The 14,110-nt window shown below is 47.0% G+C and overlaps 1 protein-coding gene across 3 annotated transcripts in view; it reads left to right on the top strand.

The window, feature by feature from the left end:
* The window catches only part of CRTC3 (CREB regulated transcription coactivator 3), an 83,718-nt gene that overhangs the window by 50,583 nt on the left and 19,025 nt on the right, over positions 1–14,110 (top strand). For all 3 annotated transcript variants that reach the window (XM_045573427.1, XM_036415641.2, XM_045573426.1), the window contains 2 exons: positions 10,678–10,739; positions 12,315–12,377. In XM_045573427.1, the coding sequence (XP_045429383.1) occupies positions 10,678–10,739; positions 12,315–12,377 (125 nt within the window). The remainder of the gene's footprint in view (positions 1–10,677; positions 10,740–12,314; positions 12,378–14,110) is intronic.

Below are 14,110 nucleotides of genomic sequence, written 5' to 3'. Positions count from 1 at the left end.
TAAAATATATTAAAAAAAAAAAAAAAGAAAGAAAGATGATGATAGGTGTTTACTGAAGCATCATTAAGGTTTCGTTTCATGGAGCAGCTGGACATACACAACATGTCATTCAGCCCCCTTGCGAGGCTCTCTTTGCATTTGCCTGAGAAATCAGTAATGTCAGGGTTAAACCTGGCTTTGAACCAGCTTTGAGAGATTCCGTTATCTCTCTGAAACAGATACACAGAAAAGTGATTGAGTTTTACTTATGTTGACCTGCTGTTAGAACTCACAGACAGAATTTCATAGGATTTTCCATTTATGGACTTGCAAACTCAGTAAAGGACAACCGAAATATATAGCCAGTATTTAGGAAAATTCCCATACGGTAATGCTCACTCCAGGCTGTTAAGGAGGAATAAAGAGGAGAGGTGTGATCTCCCCTGGCAATTATTTTTTTAAAATATATTTTATTGATTTTTTACAGAGAGGAAGGGAGAGAGAGTTAGAAACATCGATGAGAGAGAAACATCCATCAGCTGCCTCCTCACACCTCCTACTGGGGATGTGCCCGCAACCAAGGTACATGCCCCTGACCGGAATCGAACCTGGGACCTTTCAGTCTGCAGGCTGATGCTCTATCCACTGGGCCACACCGGTTTCGGCCCCTGACAATTATTGGACTGGTCCTTATCAGGGCTGGAGCTGGCGTGCTGATGGGCAGCCAGCACTGGGTGGAGGGCTCTGGGGGCACAGAATTGAGCTGGCCTTCGTGGGCCCTGACATAGAATGAGCATGCCATGGGGGCCCTGCTCTCTCCCTCCCCTCCTCACACAGGGAGGTGGAGGAAGGCGCAGAGGCGGGGCGGGTCTGACTGCAGAGCCGGATTCCTGGCAGTGATGGCAGAATTGGCTTCAGGAGCCTAACAGCCAGGAAGTGGGGGAGGGGCACTCGTGTTTACTGAGCACCTACCCATGCCAGGCTCTGTACTGGGCAGTTCATCTGCCATTTAGTCCTTAAGGCTTGCCGAGTAGTTTTTTTTTTTGTTTGTTTGTTTGGTTTTTAATCTTTTTTAAAAATATATATTTTATTGATTTTTTACAGAGAGGAAGACGGAGGGATAGAGAGTTAAAACATCAATGAGAGAATCCTCGATCAGCTGCTTTTTGCACACCCCCTACTGGTACATGCCCGCCGAAACCAGTTTGGCTCAGTGGATGGAGCGTCGGCTTGCGGACAGATGGGTCCTGGGTTCGATTCCAGTCAGGGGCATGTACCTTGGTTGCAGGCACATCCCCAGTGGGGGGGTGTGCAAGAGGCAGCTGATCGATGCTTCTCTCTCATCGATGTTTCTAACTCTCTATCCCTCTCTCTTCCTCTCTGTAAAAAATCAATAAAATAATAAATAAATAAATAAATAAATAAATAAATAAAAAAGGTGCATGCCCTTGACCGGAATCGAATCTGGAACCTTTCAGGCCGACACTATCCACTGAGCCAAACCGGTTTCGGCAGTAGTTTGCTTTATTAACCCTCATTTTCCACGGAGGAAACGGGGTGCCAGAGTTACTTGCCTCAGATTTCACTGCTGAGGTCGGAGGGTCCCGGATTCAGCCCAGGCCAAGCTGACTCCCAGCCCGGGCCCCGCCCTGTACCGCACACATCCATCGCGCATGACCAGGCCCATCAGTGCGTTGCAGGTGCACCGGCTGCTTTCCTGGCCTTCAGGCTGCTGGCGGGGCTTCATCTATTCATAGCAAAGGCTGTTCCCCAGGGGGCAGTTATTGCTCCCCTCTTTCTGCCCCCGGGGACATACACGCCATTTGGGCCACTGAGATACTCTGACTCCTAGTTTTGTTGTTTTGTTATTTTTAAAAGGCGTTATTTTATTTAATTAATTTATTATTTAATCCTCACCCGATGGTATTTTTTCTATTGATTTTAGAGAGAGAGTGTAGAAGAGAGAGGGAAAGACAGATTGGTTGCCACCTGCTTATTACCCCAACCAGGGCCCGGGCTGGGGAGGAGCCTGCAACCGAGGCACATGCCCTTGACCGGAATCAAACCTGGGACCTCTTTGGTCTACAGGCTGGCGCTCTATCCACTGAGCCACACCGGCTCAGGCCTGACTCCTAGTTTTGTATGGTATGTGGCCATTATCAGGGAAAGTTGAAGATGACAACTGATGCTGAGAATTTCTTTCTGGGATGTGTGATGACTTTTATGTAGAATGCAGGAGGGAAAGGAGAATCGAGGCAGATCTTCAGCCAATTCACACGGGTGTGGGTGGAGCAGTACGTCAAACTGTTGTCCAGATCACTTGGAATCTTCAAGCAAAAGCCTTTGAGTGTTTCATCGCCTGGTTTAACAATATATCTTTTTCTGATTTCTCAATTTCCTCTTTCTGTGTAGGTGCTCTCTCTAAATGTCCTGAGTGTGTGTGTGGGTATGTAGTTATCTCAGATCCTTTTTTAAATTATTTTTTATTTTATTGATTTTTTACAAAGAGAAGAGAAAGGGATAGAGAGCTAGAAACATCGATGAGAGAGAAACATCGATCAGCTGCCTCCTGCACACCCCCTACTGGGGATGTGCCCGCAACCAAGGTACATGCCCTTGACCGGAATCAAACCTGGGACCTTTCAGTCCACAGACCGGCGCTCTATCCACTGAGCCAAACCGGTTTCGGCATCTCAGACCCTTTTTGCAGCAGGCATAGTCTAAATATGTACACATGCTTACAGCTGTTCTAACCAAAGAAATAACTTAGAAGAGAAAGGGGTTGAAGAAAAGCCACAGAGAGGAATATTCATTCATCCACTGATTTCAGTATATGCTAGTGTCAGGCACCATTGTAGACATTGTTGATATTATGTAAAAAATATTATGGTCCTTGCCAAAACCGGTTTGGCTCAGTGGACAGAGCGTCGGCCTGCAGACTGAAAGGTCCCAGGTTCGATTCCGGTCAAGGGCACATCCGGGGGGATGTAGGGGGGCCGTGCAGGAGGCAGCTGATTGATGATTCTCATCAATGTTTCTAGCTTTTTGTCCCTCTCTCTTCCTCTCTGTAAAAAAAAATCAATAAAATATATTTTAAAGATATATATTATGGTCCCGCCCTAGCCAGTGTGGCTCAGTGGATAGAGCATCTTGGCCTGCGGACTGAGGGGTCCCGGTTTTGATTCTGATCAAGGGCACATACCTCAGTTATAGGAAGTAATATGGTTCCTACCCTCAAGTTGCTGGTAGTTCAGTGCAAGAGGCAGCTAGGCAAGGACATGGTCACAGCACAGTGCGGTGAGCAGAGTGAGGCAGCTCGGGCTGTTTTTTTTTTTTTTTTTTTTTTTTTTTTTTTTTTAATGTATTTTATTGATGTTTTACAGAGACCAAAGGAGAAGGATAGAGAACTAGAAACATCGATGAGAGAGAAACATCAATCAGCTGCCTCTTACACACCCCCTACTGGGGATGTGCCCACAACCAAGGTACATGCCCTTGACCGGAATCGAACCCGGGCCCTTGACTCCGCAGGCCGATGCTCTATCCACTGAGCCACACCGGTTAGGGCGCCATGATATTTTGCATTTAATTTAGAAAGGTCCGCCGCTTGCGTCATAGACACTATGGCAGTTAACTGGTGAAGGAAATGATTTCAAATGGTCGCGAGTGACAGAGAGAGGAAAAGAGCCGGGAGGGAATGTTCCAGGAGAGGGAGAGCTCGTGCAGAGTCCCGGAAGCCGGGGCTACTCTGTGTGTTCAGGAGACTGGGTCTCTTTTGAGGGGAAATATCACAGGATGTGACTTGGCCCTCGATGTGTGTCACCGCAAGAGCAGATGAATTCCTACGGGAAGGAAAAGCAGAAACCCAGTTAATACTCAGCTAAGTGAAAGTTATTCAGCAAACAGGACAAGTCTGCCCCAAGCATCATGAGTTGTCTCCAGATTCTCTTCTTAAGCTCCTAAGTGGGTCCTGGAACTGGATAGCTGACTGAAAAAGTATTCTTTTAAAAATATATGTATATCTTTATTGATTTCAGAGAGGAAGGGGGAGGGAGAGAGAGAGATTGAAACATCAGTGAGAGAGAATTATTGATCGGCTGCCTCCTGCACGCCCCCTACTGGGGATCGAGCCTGCAACCCCGGGCACGTGCCTTTGACCAGAATCGAGCCCGGGACCCTTCAGTCCGCAGGCTGATGCTCTATCCACTGAGCCAAACCGTCTAGGGCCAAAAAGTGTTTTTTAAACATGGGCCTGCCCATGAATGAACAGCGAGTCTCATTTGAGGAATCAAGGGACTGTGCGCTCCAGTTAAATTCTAAAGTGAAATGATCTTAGGCGGAAGATATTAATACATTCAGGAGAACCCGGAAGAAGAAGGCTGTGATTCCACCTTGCCTTTCGTGGGCTGCAATCATTTGATTGTGAAAGAATTTGCTGCCCTGGCCGGTGTTGCTCAGTGGTAGATTGTCAGTCTGCACACCGAAGGGCCTTGGGTTCAATTCCCAGTCAAGGACATGTACCTAGGTTGCAGGTTAGATCCCACATGTGGGAGGCAACCAATTGCTGTCTCTCCTATTCATGTTTTCTCCCCCCACCCCTTCCGCTCCTTTCCTTCTCCCTTTCCACTCTCTCTAAAAAACAATGGGAAAAAATGTCCTTGGTGAGAATTAACGAAACAGAAAAAGAATTTGCTTAAAATGGTTGCCTTTGACACTTGTCTATTACCTCCTTAGTGAAGTTTTTGTTTTTAAAAAATATATTTTATTGATGTTTTTACAGAGAAGAAGGGAGAGGGAGAAAGAGTTAGAAACATTGATGAGAGAGAAACATCAATCAGCTGCCTCCTGCACACCCCCCACTGGGGATGTGCCCGCAACCAAGGTACATGCCCTTGCCTGGAATTGAACCTGGGACCCTTGAGTCTGCAGGCCAGCACTCTATCCACTGAGCCATGCCTGTCAGGGCCTTAGTGAAGTTTTATCATTTGAAAGTATTAACACTGATTTGAATCCTTGTTCAGACAAAAAGAAAAATTGCATTCAGAATTCTCTGGTCACAGCTGTCTCTTGGCTGGTGCTATTCTAGAACAGGCACACTGGCCAGACAGCAGTTTAGTGCGCTGATATGGTGATCTTAAATAAAACGCACATTGTTTAACAAATATTCCAGCTTTGTCCCAGAGTGGGCAGCCACCCCAGCAGAGCTCTGGTCCGAGAAGATTCCTCCCGCGGTGGGCGGCCATTCCTGCAGAGGAGGCTGGTGCGTGAGCCTGGCTGTTGGCATGGGCGGGCACTACAGGCACAGGCCAGGGCACTGCCCCCCAGGCTTCTGGCCGGGGCCCTCTCCTCCCTCTGCAGCTGCTCGCCCTGGCAGCCCCTCACTCCTCAGTCCTCACGGGCAGTAAACGCCTATCCCAAATACCACCTTGTTGAATTTCTGAACTATTCACATAAATTTACGGCAGATTTATTAGTATCTCAGACCTGTGGGTAATACACTGAAAAAGAAGGGAAACCGGATGGATTATAGAAACTGCCTTCCTCGAGAAGAGATGTGCTTGCCCCAGCTCCGTGGTCGGCAAACCGCGGCTCTCTTTGAGCCACATGCGGCGCTTTGGCCCCTTGAGTGTGGCTCTTCCACAAACTACCACGGCCTGGGCGAGTCTATTCTGAAGAAGTGGCATTAGAATAAGTTTAAGTTGAAAAAATGTGGCTCTCCAAAGAAATGTCAACCGTTGTACTGTTGATATTTGGCTCTGCTGACTAACGAGTTTGCCGACCACTGGCCTAGCTGGTTCAGCTCAGTGGACAGAGCGTCGGCCTATAGACCAAAGGGTCCCGGGTTTGATTGCGGTCAAGGGCACGTACAGGGGTTGCAGGATCCTCCCCACCTGGCCTTGGTCAGAGCGCGTGCAGGAGGCAACCAATCAATGTGTTTCTCTCACATCGATGTTTCTCTCTGTCTCTCCCTCTCTCTTCCACTCTCCCTGAAAATCAATGGAAAAATACACTCGGGTGAGGATTAGCAATAAATAAATAGATAAAGATGTGTTTTTAGAAAGAGAGTAAAGCGAATGTTGAGAACATTTCTGATTTATATCCCAAGGTTTGAGAATGTACTGCCTCTTAACTAGTGTGAACAGCCGGGAAGAGGTGCCGTAACATCTGGCGATGAGGAATGGCTCTCCTCTTTGGAATGGGCCTGGCTTTGATTCTTTTCATGCAATAGAAACTTTAGGATGTTGGTTTATAGAACACCGTTTCTTTGAAGTGCGTGGTCTGTTACATTTGAGAAACTCTGTGCTCCTCCTCAGTTAGTCGGAGGGCTCTCGAAGGCCGTCAGTTAAACCTCTGCCCAGTGGGTGTGGCTCAGTGGTTGAGCATCAGCTCCTGAACCAGGAGGTCACTGGTTTGATTCCCGGTCATGGCAAATATGTGGGTTGCTGACTGGTAGCCAATTGATGATTCTTTCTGTCAATGTTTCTGTATTTTATTGATTTTTTTTTTTAGAGAGAGAAAGGGAGCTGGAAAGAGAGAAACATCGATGAGAGAGAATCATTGATCAGCTGCCTCTTGCACACCCCCTACTGGGGATGTGCTCGCAACCAAGGTACATGCCCTTGACTGGAATCGAACCTGGGACCCTTCAGTCTGCAGGCCGACTCTCTATCCACTGAGCCAAACCGGTTAGGGCTGTGACCAGTTTTATATATTAAACCTGTCTCTGGAACTCATCGTGTGGGGTATGGGGTGTGGGCAGGGTTGGATTAAGAAGACTCCCAAGTTCCCATCGCACCAGCTGCCTGGAAGGCCACAGGCCTGTCCCCAACCTCCGCCCCTTTAGAACAGAGTGTTGGAGGGTAGGAGAGCAAACGGCACCCCCGCTGCCTCCGAGGGCAGTTCCCGGCTGCCCAGGTGCCCTGGCCACATGGAAACAGGAAGCCAAAAGGAGAAGGCTGCTCTAGGCACCGGCCTGAGAGGCAGGGCAGGCGCTGAGAGGCAGGGTGGGGCTTGTTCGGAGCTTCTGTGGCTCCGCGGCCCCACCCACGTGCAAACACACCAGCTGTCTCCTCTTATCAGCACCGAGCTGCTCCCCTGCCATTGGGGAAGAGCAGTGAGAACTTCCCTCTGACACTCCCCAGTGGGAAGGACCGGAGTCCCCTGTGGATGGATTGAGGATGGAACATAGAGGGACTTTCCCCTAGAGAGAACTGCAGAGACGTGGGGCGGGGGGGCGGGGGGTGATCGCGAGGGGCCCTGAGGTTCCCACCTGGGGCACCCAGGTGGATGGTGCCCTCCATTCAGCACGAGAGACCATCACATGAACGTCAGGTTAAGATGCTGCCGAAACCGGTGTGGCTCAGTGGATAGAGCATTGGCCTGCAGACTGAAAGGTCCCAGGTTTGATTCCAGTCGAGGGCATGGACCTTGGCTGTGGGCACATCCCCAGCAGGGGGTGTGCAAGAGGCAGCTGATGGATGATTCTCTCTCTTCGATGTTTCTAGCTCTCTCCCTTCCTCTCTATAAAAAAAATCAATAAAAAATTTAAAAAAAATAAAAAGCTAAGATGCTGACTAGACCACCATGGTTGGTCGTGGGGTTTCCTTCACCCCGCTGCAGTCTGATTTGTATTTCCGGGACTGGATCATGGGACTCAGTGACGTCAGGGATGGCAGGGTGTGGAGAGAAGAGAAGGGGTGAGCTTCTGCTTCGTGAAATTAGGCTTTTCTGGATACATAGTGACCAGATTCTAAAGGAAAGAGAAGGATAAGCACAGGTTATAGTTCAGAAGCTGCTGCCTGATGGTTCTGCCGGCTCAAAGGCCGACCTGCTCCATCTCTGAGGGCCTTCTCACTTTTCTTCTTTTAAAATTATTACTTTTCACTTTAAAAAAATATATATTTTATTTATTTTTTACAGAGAAAAAAAGAGGGATAAAGAATTAGAAACATAGATGAGAGAGGATCATTGATCAGCTGCCTCTTGCACACCCCCTACTGGGGATGTGACCGCAACCAAGGTCCATGCCCTTGACCGGAATCGAACCTGGGACCTTTCAGTCCGAAGGCTGACTCTCTATCCACTGAGCCAAACCCGCCTTGGCTCTTTTCACTTTTTATTTTTTTTAATTTAATTTTTATTTTTTTATAATTCTTTATTGTTTAAAGTATTGCATTGAATCATTCCCCTCCATTGACCTCTCCCCACTGTTCCCCTACCTTCCCGCACCCCCTGCCCCACCACTGACTATGTCCATGGGTTTTGCTTATATGCATACATACAAGTCCTTTGGTTGATCTCCCACCCCCACTACCCCTTACCTCTTCACCCTCATTTCCTCCCTTCTCCCAGAGGTTGTATGGTCTGTTCACTGCTTCTGTGTCTCAGGATCTATTTTCGTTCCTCAGTTTATGTTGTTCATTATATTCCACATATGAGTGAGGTCATGTGATATTTATCTCCAAGAAAGACTTTAATCCTCACCTAGGCATACTTTTCCATTGATGCTTAGAATAGGAAGGAAGGAAGGAAGGAAGGAAGGAAGGAAGGAAGGAAGGAAGGAAGGAAGGAAGGAAGGAAGGAGGGAGAGAGACAGAGAGAGAGAGAGAGAGAGAGAGAGAGAGAGAGAGAGAGAGACTGAGACTCATCGATAGGTTGCCTCCCGCACGGAGTGGGCATCAAGCCTGTAACAGAGGCACATGCGTCCGACAGGAATTGAACCCAGGACTCTTCAGTCTGGGGACTGACACTCTAGCCACTGAGCCAAACTGGCTAGGACGGGCCTTCTCATTTCTTTACCACCGTTTCCTCTTCTGTCTCCTGCGGTCTCTTCCAATCTGTCCTTCCTACCATTAAGCCTAAATAGTTAATGTTGAAGAAATGTCTCTCTTGGAAAATCTGTTTTCTTTTATTGACTCAGTTCAGATCAAGCAACGAGATAACTAGACTAGACACAGCTAATACCCAGGAAGCGAAACGTGTCATCAGAATGCTTCTCCTGGCAAGAGGAACATTTCACCGAGTCGTTAGGAGTTCATTAGCTCAGTGCCCACATTTCACCTGGGGCCCCAGCCTCGCCTGCATGTCACTCTTCTCCATAAGGATCCCAGTTCCTCCTGAGTCCAACATGATGGCTTTTCTTTTCTTCTTTTTTTTTTTTTTTTTTTTTAAGATATATTTTTATTGATTTCAGAGGGGGGGGGGAGAGAAAACCATCAATGATGCGAGAGAATCATTGATCGGCTGCCTCCTGCACGACTCACACTGGAGATTGAGCCTACACCCTGGGCCTGTGCCCTGACTGGGAATCGAACCGTGACCTCCTGGTTCATAAGTTGACACTCAACCACTGAGCCACACGGGCCAGGCATCCTGGCTTCTTTTATAAAGAATCATTGAGGGTTTTTGAGCAAGAGGGTGATAGGATTGAGCATGTTTTATTTATTATTTATTTATTTATTTATTTTTAAATATATTTTATTGATTTTTGATTTTTTAAAAATATTTTTATTGATTTTGCACAGAGAGGAGGGGAGATAGAGAGCCAGAAACATCAATGAGAGAGAGCCATTGATCAGCTGCCTCCTGCACACCTCCCACTGGAGATATGCCCGCAACCAAGGTACACGCCCCTGCCCGGAACCGAACCCGGGTCCCTTCAGTCCCCAAGCTGACGCTCTATCCACTGAGCCAAACTGGTCTCGGCAGGATTGAGCATGTTTTAGAAGACTATTCTTTGGGTGTAGTGACTAAATTCACCGAAATTTCTCAACTGCATTCCGGGTGTGGGAGCAGGTGCAGGGGCGTGCTGGTTTCTCCACGCCTGCGGTGCACGCTCCGAGGCGTGGGAGGCCCACGGAAGAACAGGATCTGTGGAGCGGAGTCCCTGACCACATAGGGAAGTTCGCGTCTCTCCACAAGCTGATGGTTATTCGTAACAGGACTTCGTGACTTGAAAAAGGAAACATAGCAGCTTATGTCACCCAAACGCTAGGGATTCACACAGGAGCGTGGAGACTGTATCAGGGAAGTGCCACCACTGTGCAGATGTCATGTGCAGACAGGCTTTCACCCCCTCAATTGGGGGAACCCCTTCTTCTGTCCCTCGAAGCACAGAGAGGAAGGGAGAGAGAGAGCTAGAAACATCGATGAGAGAGAGACATCGACCAGCTGCCTTCTGCACACCTTGCACTGGGGATGTGCCCGCAACCAAGGTACATGCCCTTGACCGGAATCGAACCTGGGACCTTTCAGTCCACAGACCGACGCTCTATCCACTGAGCCACACCGGTTTCAGCTCGAAGCACTCTTTGGTCCTTTTTGTGCCACAAGCTCATCCCTGAACCATTCGCTGTCTCCAGGAGCTGGGAAGACCCGGCCTGGGTCCCTCCCTGGGGCAGGGAGGCCTGCGCAGAACGACAGTCTTACCAGGTTTGGGTGGGGGTGGACGGAGTTCTTAAAAACAGGAGCTCCTGCAGACATAAAAAATGAGAAACGCCCACGTGAATCACACGAAGACGGCCCTGGCGAGGCGTGGATGCACCAGGGGAAGTGATAAGAGCACCCCGAGGAAGAGCTGGTGGGTGGAGAGGGCAAGATAAGAGCCTCAACCTCCGCAGTGTAACTCCCCATAATTCCCCTCCTCGCTTCGGCCCCGCCTTTTCATTAAGTTTATTTTTCCTTAATTAAACATTCTACTTTGATGGTAGCACTTTCGGAGCCAATTACTCCTCACAGCCCCTGGATGAGAGTTGGCCAAGGTAAGCAAATCCTATTTTATTTTATTATTTTTAAAAAATATATATTTTATTGCTTTTTTACCGAGAGGAAGGGAGAGGTAGAGAGAGTTAGAAACATCGATGAGAGAGAATCATCGATCAGCTGCCTCCTGCACACCCCCTACTAGGGATGTGCCCGCAACCAAGATACAAGCCCTTGACCGGAATCGAACCCGGGACCCTTCAGTCCGCAGACCGACTCTATCTGCTAAGCCAAACCGGTTTTGGCCAAACCCTATTTTAAAGATAAAATGGGCATGTGTTCATTTTAGAAACTTTTGCTGTATTTTATCTGCCTTGAATACTATTCTAGAAATTTCTAATATAAAACGGAATCTTGTTTGCTCTTACGGAACTTAAATATGAAAGTCTAAAATGAAAAGCTATTTAAATATAGCTAGATCTTCACTTTTAAAACCAAATAGAAACATTTGGAATATATTTGCCAATAGAATACTCTGACTTATTATTCTTTTAAAAATATATATTTTTTTTATTGATTTTTTTACAGAGAGGAAGAGAGAAAGACAGAGAGCCAGATACATCGATGAGAGAGAAACATTGACCAGCTGCCTCCTACACACCCCCTACCGGGGATGTGCCCGCAACCAATGTATATGTCCTTGACTGGAATCGAACCTGGGACCCTTCAGTCCGCAGACTGACGCTCCACCACTGAGCCAAACCGGTTTCGGCGTGACTTATTATTCTTATGCTAAAAGCCGAGTGCATGAAATTCAAGCAATAAAAATACATTTTAAAAAAAGGTTTCAAAGGTGTTTGTTTGCCCCCACACCTTTTTATTTATTTATTTTTTAAATATATTTAATGATTTCAGAGTGGAAGGGAGAGGGAGAGGTAGAAACATAAATGATGAGAGAGAATCATTGGCTGCCTACTGCACGCCCCCCAGTGGGGATCAAGCTCGCATTCCCGGGCATGTGCCCTTGGCCGGAATCAAACCCGGAACCTTTCAGTCCACAGGTCAACACTCCATCCACTGAGACAAACCGGCTAGGGCTGCCCCACACCTTTTTAAACTCTCTATGCCCAGCTAGCTAGTCCCATTCTCACAGATTTGGGACAGTTTTATCATAGAAATCAGAAATCCTAGGAACCAGAGAGATCGTTCAGTCTGACCTCATTTTCTTTTTTTTTTCTTTTTTTAAATATATTTTATTGATTTTTTTCAGAGAGGAAGGGAGAAAGATAGCTAGAAACGTCGATGAGAGAGAAACATGAACCAGTTGCCTCTTGCACACCCGCTACCGGGGATGTGCCCGCAACCAAGGTACATGCCCTTGACCAGAATTAAACCCGGGACCTTTCAGTCCGCAGACCAACGCTCTACCCACTGAGCCAAACCGGTTTCAGCCTGACCTCATTTTCATCGTGTTGAGTAGCACGAGCATTTTGAAGGGATTTCCTCATGTTGCACAGCCAGGCGAGTGGAAACGTCACTCCTCAGACTCAATCTGAGTCTCTGCTTTGCTGCTTGTGGATTGAACTCTTCTTTTTTTTCTTTTTCTTTTTTTTATCTCTTTCTGGTTTTTAAAGGCAGCAGCGTCCTTGGAAGGAAGAAAAGCATCCTGGCTTCAGGCTGACATCTGCGCTGAACAGGTACACGCATTGCTTCCTAATAGAAATAACTTGGAAAGAAACCAATCCGTTGATAGCCCTGATGATCTTTATATAGTGCCTGGTTGCCAGAGTCTGTCCATAACTAGTTGTGTTTAGGTATATGAAGTGTTAAGAAAACAGACCTCAAACCCCTCACCATTTATTGAATGTCCACCGAGGACAGACTAATACAGTTAAGAACCTGAGGTCTGGGATGAGACTACAGCAAGCATGTCAAACTCAAAGGCTCACACGGGCCAAATAAATGAGGCATGTGGCCCTCGGCCCACGAGTTTGACATGCTTGGACTACAAGGTTTGCCTCTTTCTATGTGACCTTGAACAAGTTGTTTAATTCTGGCCTCGATTTGGAAAAGGGAGATAATAGTATTTGCATTAAGGGGCGGTTATGAAGATTAAATAAGAGAATACATGGGAATGGTATGCGTTCAATAAGCGTTAGAATTGTTAGGACCCTTGGGGGTGAATGTTATGTAGTCAATCCTGATAACGTCCTATAAGGACGAGGTTTTGTGTGTTGTTTTCTGTTCTAAGAGATTAATGACTTGCCCAAGGCCACTTAGCTAATGCGTAATGAAAGTGGGGTTTTAAAAAAAACAAAAACTTTTTATCGTGCAAAATTTTAAACATACGCAAAACAGAAAAGAGTTATATGAAGTCCCTCATGCTCATCTTCCTTAGCATTCTGCCATTTCTTCTCTAACCCCCATCCCATCCCATGGCTGGCTAGATATAATCTTTTACTATAAATATATCTAACAGTATAAGGCTGGTAAGAACCTTTTACAACAAACAAAACCTAATCGCAGTTTCATCATTGCACTTCACAAATTAACAATAACTCATTAATATCATTGATACCAGCCCTTATTCAAATTTTTTCAGGGGACCCAATTCATGAATACTGCCCGATGAATCATTTAATAAAGCCAATTAGATCCTCAAAAGAGACAAACACAACATCTCCCAGTGGTCTCTCTGCATCTGATACTCTTTATTGAGTCTCTGTGGCTCGAAAGAAGCTGGATTTGAACCCAGGGCCCTCTGATCCAGAGCCCATGCCCTTTCTGTTGTAACACACCAGCTCCGACTGCCTCTCCCTGGTCTAGACACACAGCCACGGGCAGTGGGGCCAAGAGGCCATCACCGGAACAGGCCATAAAGACACATTTTAGGCTGATTGGAAGCCCACAAGTCCTCTTTATGGCAGACAGCTTGACCTGCATGCCACAACCATCATCTCTTGGAATCGAGGCTGTTTAGAAGTTGGAGCTGTCCGTGGAAATTCCAGAAATACGCTCTAGATCAGCGGTTCCTGAGTTTTTTGTCCTTTACCACCTTAGAAGCCACGGAGACCCTAGAGCAGTGGTCGGCAAACTCATTAGTCAACAGAGCCAAATATCAACAGGACAACGATAGACATGTCTTTGGAGAGCCACATTTTTTAAACGTAAACTTCTTCTAACGCCACTTCTTCCAATAGACTCGCCCAGGCCGTGGTATTTTGTGGAAGAGCCACAGTCAAGGTGCCAAAGAGCCGCAGGTGGCTCGAGAGCTGCAGTTTGCCGACCACTGCCCTAGACTGCCCTAGAGTGTCTGTCTGTGTCGGAGTATCTATGGGGATTTGTCTATTGATATTAAAAATTAAATTGAGAGATGTTTAAATGTTACTTACTCATGAATTTGAAAACAGCCAAGTAAAAATAACAAACC

This window comes from Pipistrellus kuhlii, unplaced genomic scaffold (assembly GCF_014108245.1).
Source record: "Pipistrellus kuhlii isolate mPipKuh1 unplaced genomic scaffold, mPipKuh1.p scaffold_m20_p_50, whole genome shotgun sequence".
NCBI classification, from domain to species: Eukaryota; Metazoa; Chordata; class Mammalia; order Chiroptera; family Vespertilionidae; genus Pipistrellus; species Pipistrellus kuhlii.
This window is presented reverse-complemented; position numbering and strand designations above follow the sequence as displayed.